At 40.6% G+C, this 14,795-nt stretch overlaps 2 protein-coding genes across 4 annotated transcripts in view; one reads left to right on the top strand and one right to left on the bottom strand.

The window, feature by feature from the left end:
• Nucleotides 1–11,254, bottom strand: part of LOC150063515 (hyaluronidase Ccc Hy-4-like) — a 36,651-nt gene extending 25,397 nt beyond the window's left edge. The window contains exons 1-2 of one of the 3 annotated variants that reach the window (XM_090333230.1): nt 11,135–11,254; nt 1,993–2,314 (exon numbers count right to left, since the gene is read on the bottom strand). The gene's annotated coding sequence lies outside the window, so the exon portion shown is untranslated. Of the gene's footprint in view, nt 1–1,992; nt 2,315–5,390; nt 5,568–11,134 lie in introns of those variants that run through there. The other 2 variants (XM_090333231.1, XM_090333232.1) reach the window with 2 other exon arrangements.
• Nucleotides 11,255–11,433: 179 nt separating this feature from the next.
• Nucleotides 11,434–14,795, top strand: part of Wasl (WASP like actin nucleation promoting factor) — a 48,957-nt gene continuing 45,595 nt past the window's right edge. Inside the window, exon 1 of the mRNA XM_090333229.1 lies at nt 11,434–11,874. Within this exon, the coding sequence (XP_090189355.1) occupies nt 11,761–11,874 (114 nt within the window). The 5' untranslated portion in view covers nt 11,434–11,760. The remainder of the gene's footprint in view (nt 11,875–14,795) is intronic.

The following is a 14,795-nucleotide window of genomic DNA, read 5'->3' as shown; positions in this document are numbered from 1 at the left end:
TAAAGAAGTGGGAAATCTGAAGAACTTACCTGGCTCAACAGATAACTTTGACTTTTACATCCAAGAGGATGAGAACAGTATTCTCAGCCATGATTCAAATATACAGCATGTAGAAATTGCTAAATATCCAATGTTATTTTGCAGAAAAGTAAATAGAAAACCACCATAAATCTTGATTAGTTCTTAAAATTCTGAGTAATCTCTTTGTAGCTCTTCTTCCTATTCTCTCTTCTCTTGTATGCTTCAAGCATTGGACAAAATTCCTATTGAGAATTAGCGCTAGCCAGTGGAGGATCATAACCATGAAAACTACACACACACGCTCATAAAATACAAGTCTATTTAGAGTCAATATTGTAAATAAGTACAAAGTTTAATGTTCTTTCTTCAAACAGTGAAGTAATTACTATCTTTGAGGAAAATGTGTCCAAAGACACAGGCTAGGCCCTGAGTTCAAGCTCCAGGACTGGGGGAAAAATAAAAGAAAAAGAAAAAGAAAGGACAAGTCTTCTGGGAAAGTTACAGAAGGTTTCACAAAATTAAGGACTTAGCCTAACTATTGAAGGAAAGCTTGCTTGGCAAGAAGAGAAGATATTCTACACAAGAAAAAAAGAGGTGTGAGGAAAAGATGGTCAGTTCAGGCAACTGGCAGTGCTGATGGAGACTCAAGTGTGAGAGGCTGGGGTAGGAGGATGAATTTATCAGTAAATAAAATACAGTGGTACTTGGAGAATATTAGGATGATGCATGGACTCAAAACAGGAAATGGTGACAGGAGGTCATTGTTCTCATGTGTGTCAGGTTATTATAATATGCATGCATGTAGATACCATCATCACATAGGAACTGGGTCAACACGACAAATCAGTTAGTGCTTGTGTTAGTTTTTCTCTTCCATCAGCTCAGAACACAGCCTAACAGAGTACATCATAAGCCCATTATAGCTTCAGGAGAAAGAGTAGCAGAACTAATAACACTCCATCTATATCTTCCTAACTATATCAATGAGAAAAAATGGAAATGTTAGAAAGTATGTGGCTTCATATTTAAACAGCCTGTTCAAATTAATACGTTATCTCAGTAAAAATCCTTTTACTTGTTACTAGAAAAATCCTAGGAAAATGAAAGTTAAAGAAGATACATTTATGAGAGAGATGTAGTTTTTTGTGTATTTCAAGAGTGGAAAATGAAACTGGGTCCCCCAAAGGACTTAAATTCAGAATTTTTGAAAGCTACTGGATGGCAGCTATGCTCACCACTACATCGCCAGTTCTGGAAAGCTGCTGGGACCATACACTACTCTATCATGAATCTCCTTCACAGGGGAAATCGGGTGTGGTGGTAAAAGCTCTCTCATCACTGCTCCTTAACATTTGCTTCATTCATCTTTTTATCATCAAATTACATGGGGAAAATGCCCCAGAAAATGGTCACCATACATTCCTCAAGCAAACATATAGATAGGGTATAGGCGCCTAAGATCTCAGGAAACAAATTTGATTGGTTTTGCTGAGATTAGTTCTTCACTTCTGATTCAATATTTTATAACCAGAGGGCTAAATCATAAGATATAAATGTGGCTGTCACTACTTGAGGTTATAAGCTGAGATTTGTCTATGATAGGGAAATGAACAGTTAAAGATCATAAAAGAAATCTTGTCAGCTAATCATTTCAGATCTAATAATGAACAGAATGTACAAAAGTAGTCACGAGGGGGGCCAGGATTTTGGCCTGGTGGTAGAGTGCTTGCCTAGCATGCATGAAGACCTGGGTTCGATTCCTTAGTACCACATACATAGAAAAAACCCAGAAGTGATGCTGAGGCTCAAGTGGTAGAGCTCTAGCCTTGAGAAAGCCCAAGTAGTCACAAGGAAATGAATTTGGAAAATCAGGCACATGGTATTAGCTCTGAATTATATTATTGGCTCTGGGAATGAAGAAAGTAGTATAATAACAAACTTCTAAGGTTATTTTAACAAATACTATTGTACCTGTCCTTGACCAGGTCTGTACTCTGTAGGAAAATGATCCCTATAAATGTACATTTTCCAGCTGACATCCAGCTGGGTCAAGACAATAGGACACTGGCAGGCTACCAGAGGATCTGAGAAAGAAATCAGGAAATTTCTCCCCTTCTCTCTTTCCAGAGATCTTTTGCTCTGGCCCGATCGCTGTGCTTCTACCATCTATTGAATGATTCTGGTCCACTTTCTGTTTTTGTTCCTCCAGCCTCAACCTTGTAGTTTCTAAAAAGTTCTTTTGTTGCTTTTCTGAGTTTCTTCATGGTCTCTGGATTTTCAGCATTCCTATCACCTGTAAGTAAAAGCAAAAGTTCTGGATTAAATTCATTGTTTTACAAAATTTCCATCTAATTCAACAGAACTTTTGTGGAGCTTTTGTTTTCACACTACTGAGTTTTGTGTGCTACCATTTAAGAAACATCACCAGCCTTTTTGTTTATTTTTCAGATGGGGTGTCGTGATTTTTGCTGAGATAACCTTCAGACCTCTCTTCTTCTACCTCTCCCTTGCAAAGGTACCTAGGATCACAGGTAAGCATGAACACTCCCGGTTTGTTTGTGAGATAGTCTTGCTCATTTTTTGGTGAGAAGGGCCTATAATCGTGGTCTTCTCATCTGAGAGTTTCATGTACAGCACCTAAAGGTGATGAGCTAGGCTTAAACTGAATGGAAACTTTCAGTGTTCCAGAGCTTAAAAATAAGGTCTTTCTATGTATCCTTTTTACTAAGTAGAATAAAGGTTTAGTCATGATTAAAAGACAAGAAACTAGTACACCTTGATGAAGAGACAATTGTATTCATATATCATTTGTCTTTGAACATTTGTTGGTATTGCCTTTCCTTTGCTGATGAGAAGTTGCTAGGACGCTCCACTTACATTGGAGGCTTCTATATTGTCTTTAGTTTACTCAATGCTTTTCAACAAATTAACAAAAGGTGTTCTCTTTGTGATTCCAGGGATCACAGAAGAATTTGAACTGTCACCTGACATGTTTAGAATCTAGAAACCTTCCAGCTAAAGAAGCTGCACTATTGACGTTCTCCCTGACCACCATCCATATTACCATTGCCCAATCTATGCTGTTTCTTGCCAATGGCTCACAGCTGCTGTTTGCCCCACAGACGTGACATTGGCTCTGGTGAGTGGGAGTTGCTACAACTGTCCTTTCCTTCCCCATGAAGCCAATAACCAAGTACGTAATAACTATTGAAAGTTGTTTGTGTGGATCCACCTGAATCTCAAGAACTGAAAAAAAAAAAACAACCCAGTAAAGAAATGACTTGTAAAATGTGTTCTTTCTGTAGGGTCTGCTGGTTACATATATTTATGTATTCAAAGTACATATGGATATGGCTTTAGGTGATTTAATGTTCTTGAATTTAGTTCTATTTAGTAACAACAGCTACTATTTACTTCCCACAACTATTTCATAAGATATGTTTATCTCCATGGATTAGATAAACAACTGAGGTCTTGTAAATGGGGTTTTCAACCCAGGACAGTCAGGCAAAAAAAAAATGCATGTTATTTTCTTTACATTATGCTGTTTTTCAATGAAATTTTTAGACACATCTAACCAACAGCTGTTGCTATGCAACAAACCAAATATATCCACATATTCTTTAATACTTTTCTGTCATTTCCATTTTTAGGCATAGGTGAATAAGTTTAAACTACATAGTTGCTGTAGCCAGCTCCAAATTCATTGTCTCTAAAAATTGAGGAAGAACATAGAATAATTTATTCTAATATGTCTATTGACACTACCTAAGTAATCTGAATACTCAATTTTTCTTATATTTAAAAAATAAAACAAAAACTAATAATGAGTCATCAATGATTTAATGATTATCAAGTATTATGTAATCTAGCATTGAATATAAATTATACATATTCAATTACTCCATGAAACCAATGATTAAATACTCATTCCTCTGGCACTACAGTAATCGAAACAGAATTTTACATTCATGGCTCATGTGGTTACTGTATTTGACTTTGCTACCTTGTGCACTGTATATATATTCATTTGTTTATTTGAAATAGGGAAGGGGGAAACAAGATGATCGGGAGGGGCTCGGGGGACTGGGGACAAAAACATGAGAAGAGGAATCGAGAAGTAATGTACCCACTACCTGATGAATGTAACTATAACCCTTCTGCACAGTACCCTGACAATAAAAAAGAAAATGAAAAACATGAAAATACAATAATAAAAAAGGAAAAAAAAGAATTTTATGTTTATGGGATTGTATTTTATGCTTCCTTTCTCCTTCAATAGAGGCTAGCTTATTGTAAGACTTATATATGCATTTTTAGACAATCAAAAGGTATTTCTAATAGTATAATTATGTGATTTGTGCCAAAGATGATGTTAGCAGCCATTAATTCACTCATTTCACAAATGAGGAAATAGAAGCTTGTGAATTGAGTGGCTTCAATAAGAATACATAACTAATTAGTAGCTGAATTTAGATCAAAACAGGTCATCCATGGTCACCCAAAAGCTGTTTGTGCCACATCATGAAGACATTCCTGACAAGAATAAACTTACTGGTTCATTATGAATTCCCTTCTACAAAAAATAATACAATTCAGAGGGGGGAAAAGGGAGGGAGCAAGCCTTGATGCATTGATGTAAACACACTGGAGTCCTATTCTTAGAGTTTCTGGTTCAGACTGATGTTGGGCATAAGAATTTACATTTCTAACAAGCTCATTTGTGTTGATAATGATGCTAGAGGAGCATACTTTCTGAAGTAGTGGTCTATCTCCCCCCAGTTCCTGGAATGTCAATATACTGATTTTTTTTAAATCTTGGTTCTTGTTTTATTCATTTTTCCAATATTTCTGGCTAAAGAAGTTACTTCCAGAGCTGCTTCTCAATCCCAGGCCATAATGTTGCTTTTCTATTCTAGCAAGAACATCACGCTAAAAACTAGTATTCCTAGAAAACCACAATAATATTCCTGTAACTCTCTCAGATAGGGCCCCTAGGCACCTGAACTTGCACAGATAAAAATCACTTTATCTTTTGCATTTGAATTACTTTGCTGAGCCACCTAAGGAGATCAGACATTCCTTTAATGTTAGTCACAACCCCTAACCTGCTCTTAGTTTGTATGCAGACTCTGTGTATATATTTTATCTCTAGGTTCATTCATAATATCATATGCTTAATTCTGTTCGATGGCGTTTGGACAAATTATAGAATCACCAGATTTTGGAACTTGTGTAACTAATCCAGTTCCTTATGGAAAAAAAATATTTTTTTCTTTGAACCAGAATAAGACATTTGATATATCAATATACACTGAGTACAGCATAAACTAGATATTACAAATAGAGCTGGCACCAGTGGCACATACCTGTAATCCTAGCTACTCAGGAGGCCGAGATCTGAGGATCACAATTCAAAGCTAGCCTGGGCACTTAAGTTCACGAGACTCTTATCACTAATTAACCACCAGAAAATCAGAAGTGGCACTGTGGTTCAAGGGGTAGAGTGGTAGCCTTGAGTTGAAGAACTCAGGGACAGTGCCCAGGCCGAGAGTTCAAGTCCCATGACTGCCAAGAAAAAAAAAAGAATATATAAAGGTGTGTAAGGCATATTAGCACTGAGAAATTTCAGGCTAATGAAAGAACTTGCAAGTGGAACACTGGTCTATCGCTGGCAATGGCAATATTTTATGACATGAAAATTACTTGTTTGCAAGAGCCATATAATGTGTGATTGCTGTTCTTAATGTACTGTTATTTCTCATCTCTTTTGTTGTCCCTTGGTTATCTCATATTGTTACAGTATCTTACCTTGTTATCTGATATATTGTATACATGTTTATTTGTTTATTTGAAATAGGATAGGGAAGGGGGAAAACAAGATGAGGGGAGGGGGTGATGGGAGGGAAATGGGGACAAAAACATGAGAAGGGGTAGCAATGTCTGTTAAGTAATGCACCTTCTATTGGCAAATATAATGTAACCCTTCTATTAATTACAATAAAAATATATTAAAAAAGAAAATTACTTGTTCGCTTTAACAGATCATTTTAATAGCTTTCACAGACAAGTGACATATAAGTGTTTGAACTTACACTGCCAACAATGTGTAATTACTAACTTTCTAAGGACAAGTAAACTAGTTAATATGGGAAGAAAAACCAATGTTAATTTTTCACTGAACAAAAATGAAATAAGGTCATTAACTTCCCAGACACAAGTTTTAGTTGTATTATGTGTGTGTGTGCATGTGCGTGTGTTTGTGCAATGCACTCTACCAAATAACATCACTTTTATCAAACTGGAAAACCACCATCATTTATGTTTGATATTCTATATTTATTGTTTCATCTTTAAAAAGACCTCCCTTCAAGTAATCCAATGTCCTAAAGTTCCTTCCCCAACTGAATTAACTTCAACCTGAATACTTCATAAATATCTACCTTCTATTAGGAGAATTTCTGATTTAAGAAACAGTAAATCTCTAGAGCTGAACCTAAAAATCTCAGGCTTTCTTCAATCAGAGTACAGATCTGTGGCCTTTCCCTAATCAGGCACATACCTAGGAAAATTGGGGTTTGAAAACTCATAAACAGGTACCCAAGGAATGCTGTTAAAAGTGTCAGCTTTTAGACACTTGAAAAGATTTTGGTTTCCAGTGCCCAACCTGAGTGGCAGATTTACCACCAATGTAAAAATGTATCTCACCCATAAGCTAACCTTGAGTACATTATAATAAAGAGGCCAATGTTTCTACTTTCTCTTTGGCCTATAATTAGGCCAACAGCTACTGAATGTTCACTATAGTTAAAGCACATCAGCTTGAACACTACCAGTAAGCAGCATCCTGGGAACTATAACAACCTCAGTGCTTCAAATCACTTCCCAAATAAAGGCATGTCTTGGGCACCTAGAAACTATACAGTAACTATTGCTGGTAATTCACTAGTAAAAGAATTCAACTTTCTTTTAATATCAATATCTGAATGGGTTATAAGCTATCCTTTTTGGCCAGTCCTGGGCTTGGGCTCAGGGCTTGAACACTGTCCTTGGACTTTCTCAAGGCTAGCACTCTACCACTGAGCCTCAGCACCACTTCCAGCTTTTTGCTATGTATGTGGGGTACCGAGGAATCGAACCCGCGTCTTCGTGCATGCTAGGCAAGCACTCTACCACTAGGCCAAACTCCCGGCCCTAAGCTATCCTTTTAAAATTAAGTCAGAGAAGTTTGCTCTTAAAATGAGTTTAAAAGGAAAATTTACTCTGTAGCTTCCTCCCTAAGAATTCTGATGAAAAGTAAATGCTTCAACATGTAAGTTAGGATGCAGAATTTTTTTTTTTTTTTTTTTTGCGTGCTAGGCAAGCACTCTACCACAAGCCACATTCCCAGCCAAGGGAGACAGATTCTTTTTTTTTTTCCATATATTTTTATTGTAAATAGAAGGGTTACATTATATTTGCCAGATAGAAGGTGCATTAATTCATACATTGATACCCTTTCTCATGGGAGACAGATTCTTAAGTACTACTGTATGCAACATTTACAAAAAAGTGTGCAGAAACATTTTACAATGTAAACATTTTAAATCCCTGACACTTGGCAGTTGTATGAAAGATGTGGCACTTATCTCTCCTGCTGTGAAAAACGTGCTGTTGTTCTGTGTCTACAGTCATGGCCCGCCTGGCAACATGTCAGTTCCAGCAATAATGGCTACAACAGCTGCTGAATGCCATGGGTCTCTGTGTGCTGCTAGTGCCTCATTCCCCTACAGGGAAGGGTGTTGCTCCATCTCAAAATGATTAACATTAGCCACGAGAATAGGATGTTCTAGAGGACTTCCAACAGTACATAAACAATGACATTTGAAAAAAGAAAAAACAAAAATGAGTAACTAAAGGTAAGGGTAGTAATAACAGCAGGTAGAGATCAGAAAATGTTTTAATGTCTATAAATATGCTATGCCAACATTTTCTGTCAAAGCCTAGGATCTCAACTTAAAGGAACATAGCAAAGACAGAAAATAAGGGAGGAGGGAAGGTAAAATAGATTCTAGTTGCAAGGAAAGCCAAATGAAAAACTTGCTCCCAGAAATACCTTTTTTCTTGGCTGTATTTGTGCACTTTAAGCTAATCATTTGCACTTTATATGTATATATGAAGACAAAAATCCTTGCCTTCTTAGCCTAACTTACAAAGTTGAAGATATCAAGTTGAAAGAAAACAGAATGCTGTTTTCCAATCTCTCAAACTGGGCAAAAGAATAAGATAAGAAAACAGTTGCCAAAGAAAACAGAATGAAAGATGCCTTGTTTTCTACTGAAGAGAAATTATGCTATCAAGAATGATAGAAAAGACTTGATAAAATATTGAAACAAATACAGTCAGTACTTGCTATCTACAGATGAATGTGAATAAACAGTAAATCCCCAAATATTGTCTGTCACATGCTCAAAGGAGTAAGGAAGTTGAATTTCCAGTGAAATGTTCTTGCTTGCATTTCGCACAATTTAAAAATATCAAGGAATTGGGAGAAACTCCAGAGAAAAACAAAAAGGGTAAAAAATAGCTTAAATTGCAATTTAGATAATGTATTTAAATTTTAGAGGAAAAATTAAAGAAATTGTTTGGGTTTCAGGAGTAAAAAATCTGTGGTCAAAATTTTTCATCTTCGGGCTGGGAGTTTGGCCTAATGGTAGAGTGCTTGCCTGGCGTGCACCAAGACCAGTGTTCCATTCCTGGGTAACACATACACAGAAAAAGCCAGAAATGGTACTGTGGCTCAATTGGCAGAGTGCTAGCCTTGAGGAAAAAGCCCAAGGACAGTGCTCAGGCCCTGAGTTCAAGCCCCAAGCCGGGCAAAAAATAAAATAAAAATGTTTTTAATGTTCAAGTTCATAGGAAATAGAACAGGATGAATTGAAAACTACATTCTAGAAAGCTTAGAATGTTGAGGGAGAAAAAGTAATTCTAGCACTAGAAGTCCAGGCTAATAAAAGGTTGTAAAATGATTATAAAGTTCTCAGCATAGCATTAGTCATCAACAATCCTGCTTAGTATTGTCTCATAGTGTGTGTGTGTGTGTGTGTGTGTGTGTGTGTGTGTGTGTGTGTGTGTGTGTGTGTGTGTGTGTGTGTGTGTGTGTGTGTGTTTTCCAGAGCTCTTTTCCCACTTATTTCATTTTCAAAACGAATGGACTGCAAGTTCTTGGAGGTGGCTGGCATTTCTAGCACAAAAAGTGTTACATATCATTCTTTTACAAGGAGTGGGTATTAAATTCAGGACCTGACACATACTAAAAGCATAATTCACCAATGAGTTCGCCTCCATCTCTGTCATTTTTCTTAAAGTGAAGAGTACTTCAACTCCAAATATATAGAATTAAAAGTTTGTTATTTTGGCATTCTGGTTAAATATAGTGACTATGTAAAGGACAGTTTTGGAAGAACCAGCCTTTAAAACAGACAGGCAAGGAGGATGTGACAAAATTCATGTAATAATCATGTATTAACTACTTTGTATGTCTGGTTTATTTTTTAACTTCAAAGTAGGTATAATTAGTCCCATTTACAGCTTTGTGAAACAAATTCTTGCTAGCTTTACATAGATGAAGCTGAGAGGCATCTTGTCCATGATTCAGAAGGTTTAAGAGGCCTAGAAGGAACTTTAATTTTGGACTACTGGAAGCTTAATATCTGTCATTGTAGTTGTCCATAGGTTTGAAAATAAAAGGACTATAATTTCTATTCATTATCAAGAATTTGTAATGCTTTTTTCACTGTGCTTTCAATGTCTAAGAGCTGTATTTTTAAGAAGATAGTCTTCTGTTAGCTCTGTAATCCAGACAACCCCAAATCTACTTTTCTACTACTGTGTTTATAAATTATGTATTTTAGAGTTGTGCTGCTTTGTAAAACTTCCTTTTTCAACGAGGTTTAATTTTGGGGGGCCAGTCTTGGGACCTGAATTCAGGGTCTGGGCACTGTCCTTAGCATTCAACCACTTGAGCCAGCTTTATCTGTGTATATGATAAGGAGGAATTGAACCCAGGGCTTCCTGCATGCCAGGAAAGCACTATATGACTAGGCCATACTCCCAGCCCATAAAGTTAAATTTTTAAATTCCTATGTGCTATGTAAGGACTCCAACAACTATGCTTTCATTTTTCTTCGTTGATTTATTCCTGCTTACTCAATTGAAAGTGACTTTAATTTTACGTTTGTTGGAAAAATTCCTAACTGCATTGATAATGGTTTATCAATCTACTTGGTACATCAAAGATGCTTTTAACATAAAACACCTTTACCAAATTTTGTCATAGAATACATGTCATAGATTTAACGGAAAACTCTCGTTAAATGAAATTAAGCAAACATAACGGTAATAAAGTTCAAACAAAAATCCCAACACGACTCTATAGAGATTCCCTTCTTGAATACTTGTTTGTTAAACATGTCATTTGAAATATGAGGTAAAAATCAAATGTTAATAAATTCTTTAATTAAAAAAAAATCCCAACACCCATAATGTGGAGGACAGATGCATACATTACAATTCACTGGAGTCTTATTTTATCACTCCCATATTATCAAATTTTACAACCGCTTAGTATAATCTCATCTAGGGAGGTAGATTTGAGGTTACCTTCGAATAGTCTAAAATACATAATGAAAAAAAAAAAAGTCTTGAGGGATTTACTTCTTTGGGACCTGGGATGACAGACAAACTGAAGTGTGGAGGGGGTAATCTCTAATCCAGGAGAAGGAAAGGGGTCCTCGGGTGGTTATTACTGGGGTTTCCACGTTTGCACACACTTGTGGCAGGTGAGTTCTTGTTCTGTTTTCTGCAGGGTCCACGGCGCTCCTTGGAAACCCCGGGGACAGCGTGCTGGCGCCCCCCCTCCACCCCCAGCCCGTGGCCAGAGTCTGAGCTCTAGGCCCGGCCACAAGCCCAGGGGAGCCGCAGGGGAGCCGCGCCCTCGCGCCCCGAGGCCACGCCGGCTGTCCGGCGTGAGCACCACAACAGCCCTGCAGAGAAATAGGGGCTACCGAGTGCTCCCGGACCCGCACAGATATACGCCCACAGCGGGGAGGCGCACCGATCCGCCCGGACCAACCTCCACTCACTCCCACGGCTGCCGGCGTCAGGCGCGGCCACCACCCACCGACGAGGCCGTGCGACGAGGCCTGCCTCAGGTCGTCGCCGGGGACCCGGAGACGACGGCCGCGACGTGACGTGCCCAGCCCGCGCCTCGGCCGGAAGTGGGCGTGGCCTCGAGCGGGCGCGCCCAGGTCTCCGCGAGCAGAGGGGGCGGGGAGGGAGCGTGAGTTCCTCCGCGGCCCGCGAGCTTCCGGCGCGTGCTCCCGCACCCCCCGGCGTCCCCTGCCTTGTGGTTTCGTCCGCTCCCGCTGCCATGTTGGATTGTGCGGCCGCCGCCGCCTCCGCCGCCGCCGCCGCCGGAGGACCGGAGGTGGAGTTGAGAGTTTAGCGCAGTCGCCGAGAGTGCCACGGAACCGGGAGCCTCCGGCCTGCGCCTCACCGGGCGGGAGCGCGGCCTGCCGTCAGCCCCGCTGCCGCGCCCTCCTTCGCCGCCGCTCCTCCTCCTGCTCCTCCGCCCGCGTCGGAGGGGCTGCGCGGCGATGCGCCTGTGAGCCCCGCTCCGCGCCCCTGTCACCGCGAGGGGGGTCCGCCGCCCGCTCGTCCACCCGCCGTCCCGGACTTCCAGCCCCGCCGGCGACAGCCATGAGCTCCGGCCAGCAGCCGCCTCCCCCGCGGAGGGTCACCAACGTGGGGTCCCTGCTGCTCACCCCGCAGGAGAACGAGTCCCTCTTCTCCTTCCTGGGCAAGAAATGCGTGGTCAGTGGTCGAGACCCCCGTCCCCCCCCACCCACCCCCCGCGCGCTCTCCCGGGAGGGGGATTGAGGAAGGGGGGTCCCGCAGCCGCCCGGACCCCCGCCGGCCCCGACCCCGGCCCTGCGGGGCTGGCCGGTGTCCCGGGTGCGGGCCCCGGCCGGACGCCGCCTCCCGAGCTGCTGGAGAACAAGGGTAGCGTCACCTCGGCGGGCCTGCCGTTTGGAGTCCGGCTTGGACGGCCCCGGGGTCTGCGGCTTTTGCCGCCGGTCCAAACTTTTAGACCCACAAGGGTTTTTATGTATTCGTGTTCTTGCACCAGCTGCTTTAATGGCAGCCCAGGACCCTGGCGCTGGCCCTCGCGTCACCCCTTTCTGCGCGATCGGGGTCGCTTCCTTCTCAGTGCCTGAGGTCGGAGGAGCGAATACGATGTAGGGGAAAGTGCATCGCGTATTCAATCTCCTAAGACAGAATGAAGTCGAGTGCAGGTTGCTGGACACTCCAGGGTGTGGAGGCAGGAAGTGATCAATTCTGTCTTTCCCCCAGTGCAGAAAAACAGGGTTTCTTTCTCCAGCAAACACGTCTAGGCCCTGGTTGTGCTTTTCTCACTTCTACAGGGATTTTTTTTTTTTGTCTTTACCCTTTTCTTTTTTCTTTTTTTGTATTTGTAAGAGGGGGTGCGCCTCCCCCCACCCCCAGCCACGGGCCGGGAAGCCGCAGTCTCTAGTAATTCTTGTCCTTTGGGGGACCAAGACAGAGTCTTAGGTTGGTGCTGTGCCTCCAGTTCTAAGCCCAGATGGCAGGTTGGGAGCACGCAGTTCTGCTGTGGGAAGGGAACGGGTGTTGTTTCTAAAGAAGCATTCATTACTCTGGCTGCGGGCGCTTCTGGGGGTAGGGAAGTTTAGTTCGGTGGTGTAGGCCTTGTGGCGGTCCAGTTGAGGTGACTGGGTTGAAGTGTGGCTTGTTGGAATGTGGCTGGCGCTGTTTCTCTTCGCGTGCACCTGCACGTTATGCACCACTGGAACCCAGGAAATGTCCCAAGAAGTTTGAGCCCCAGTGCCATTTTATAAATTTCCTTAGTGGTATTACCTGTGTCAAGCTAGACCACACCTGCGTGTTCAAGAAGATAAGTTTCTGGGAACTTAGCAGCTTGTTAATTGTGTTTGAGCCCAGCGTTTACATTTTGTGCCACCCCATGCATAGCGAATCATTCCTTCAATTTCCGATGTGTTTGTTACTTAGAAGACTAGAATTTAAGTTGAAGTCCAGAATTAGAAGACTGAACAGAATTTGTGAGGCAACTTTAAAGAAAATCAAGTAGCTTCCCAACATACACAGTTTTTAAAAAGCAAAAGAGAATATAGCGATTGAGCCCCAAGTCACATAGCAAGTTAAGAATGTGACTCGAACTAGAAAACCAGGACTCTGCCTGTACTCCCTTTGTATTATCCATCCACTACATCAGGTTGTTTAGAAAAGTTTTTTTTTTTTTTTTCCATCCTCTTACTGGGTTATTTCAGAAAGTGGTGTTAAAGGAATAACCATTTCAATTTTACCAGAAACCTATAAAATGAAAGTATGATTTTAAAGCGTATTTTCAAATACCTCCGGTGTTTTGAGTGATAGTTTTCTACAAATGGGTAAAAAGTCAATTTTACTGACATTTATATTTAGTATGCAATTTAACTGAAAGGAAGTAGCTTGCTGTTTTACCTAGCAGACACATGCACTTTAATGCAGGAAGGACATTGCATTTATACACAACTGTATTGATCGATACTTTACCAGTGGTTTCAGAAATGACAGATGACAGAACATTATGACAGAGATAGCATTGCTCACTGGTTAGCCCAAGTGGATTTCGAAACGGGCTTTGTGTATTCAGTGCTCAGTTTCTTTTTGTCATCTATTATTAATCAACTTTACCTTTTGAATTTCAGCTATTTAAACCACACTGCAGTAATTGCCTGCTCTTGTGGGATGAAACTTTAAAATTTGAAGTCTTCAGTCTGACAGATTGTAATAGAGGAATAGTATGTTTGATTATTTTTGAAAACTGTACAGCTTTTTTTTGTAGTTTAAAACAATACTGAAATTCATTATCTCATACATTTTCTCATGAGTTCAGCAGTAAATTTACATATAAACCAAATATATTTGGTTTGGGAGTGCATTCAGAGCTCTAAGAAGTCAAGACATGAAATAAGTAGTCATGGTACCAGCTGTCCAGGGCCTTATTACTCCCTTTTAGTGAGCAAACATGTATTAAGAAACTAAATGTTGATGTCAAACCCAGGGTTGATACTTGCCTTCAGGGAGCGTAGTATGTCTGAAGAGGGAAACAAATGTGTAAACTGATGAGTAAGTCAATGCTTCAGAGTGATATGTCAGAGTCTGGTAAGTCACTGTGGTAAACACCATAGCTTCTGTCATCAGTAATTGTCGATTGAAACTAAAGGTCACTTAAGACCAGGTATCTTACCTTCCACTGTTGGGTTTGGTTTTCTCATGTGTATCCTATCTTATGGAATGGTTCTATAGGTGGGAAGACTGAATATATATATGACAGTTTTCAAAAAGGTTTGGAGAATCAGGAAAGGGTTGTAGGAAAGGAGGTGGATAATAGGACAATACTTGAATATTTCAGACTTACACAAGAGATGCGAAGCACCTTGGAAAGTTTGAAGAACTAATACTTTTCTGTGGAACAGGTACTTAAGAAGTGGAGTTTGGGAGGATTGTGTAGGCCAACTTGTGTAAAAAGTTAAGATCCTGTCTCCTGTAACAAGATTCAAGAGTGCCTATCTGTATTCCCAATGGAAAGCATAGATATCAGTATTGGGGTTTTAAGCCATCCTGGAACAAATAATTAGACCCCATTCAAAAAATAATTAAAGCAAAAAGACTGAGGCCATGACTCAAGTGGC

The sequence above is a fragment of the Megascapheus bottae genome, chromosome 5 (genome assembly GCF_031878675.1).
Source record: "Megascapheus bottae isolate mThoBot1 chromosome 5, mThoBot2.hap1, whole genome shotgun sequence".
Classification (NCBI taxonomy): Eukaryota; Metazoa; Chordata; class Mammalia; order Rodentia; family Geomyidae; genus Megascapheus; species Megascapheus bottae.
This window is presented reverse-complemented; position numbering and strand designations above follow the sequence as displayed.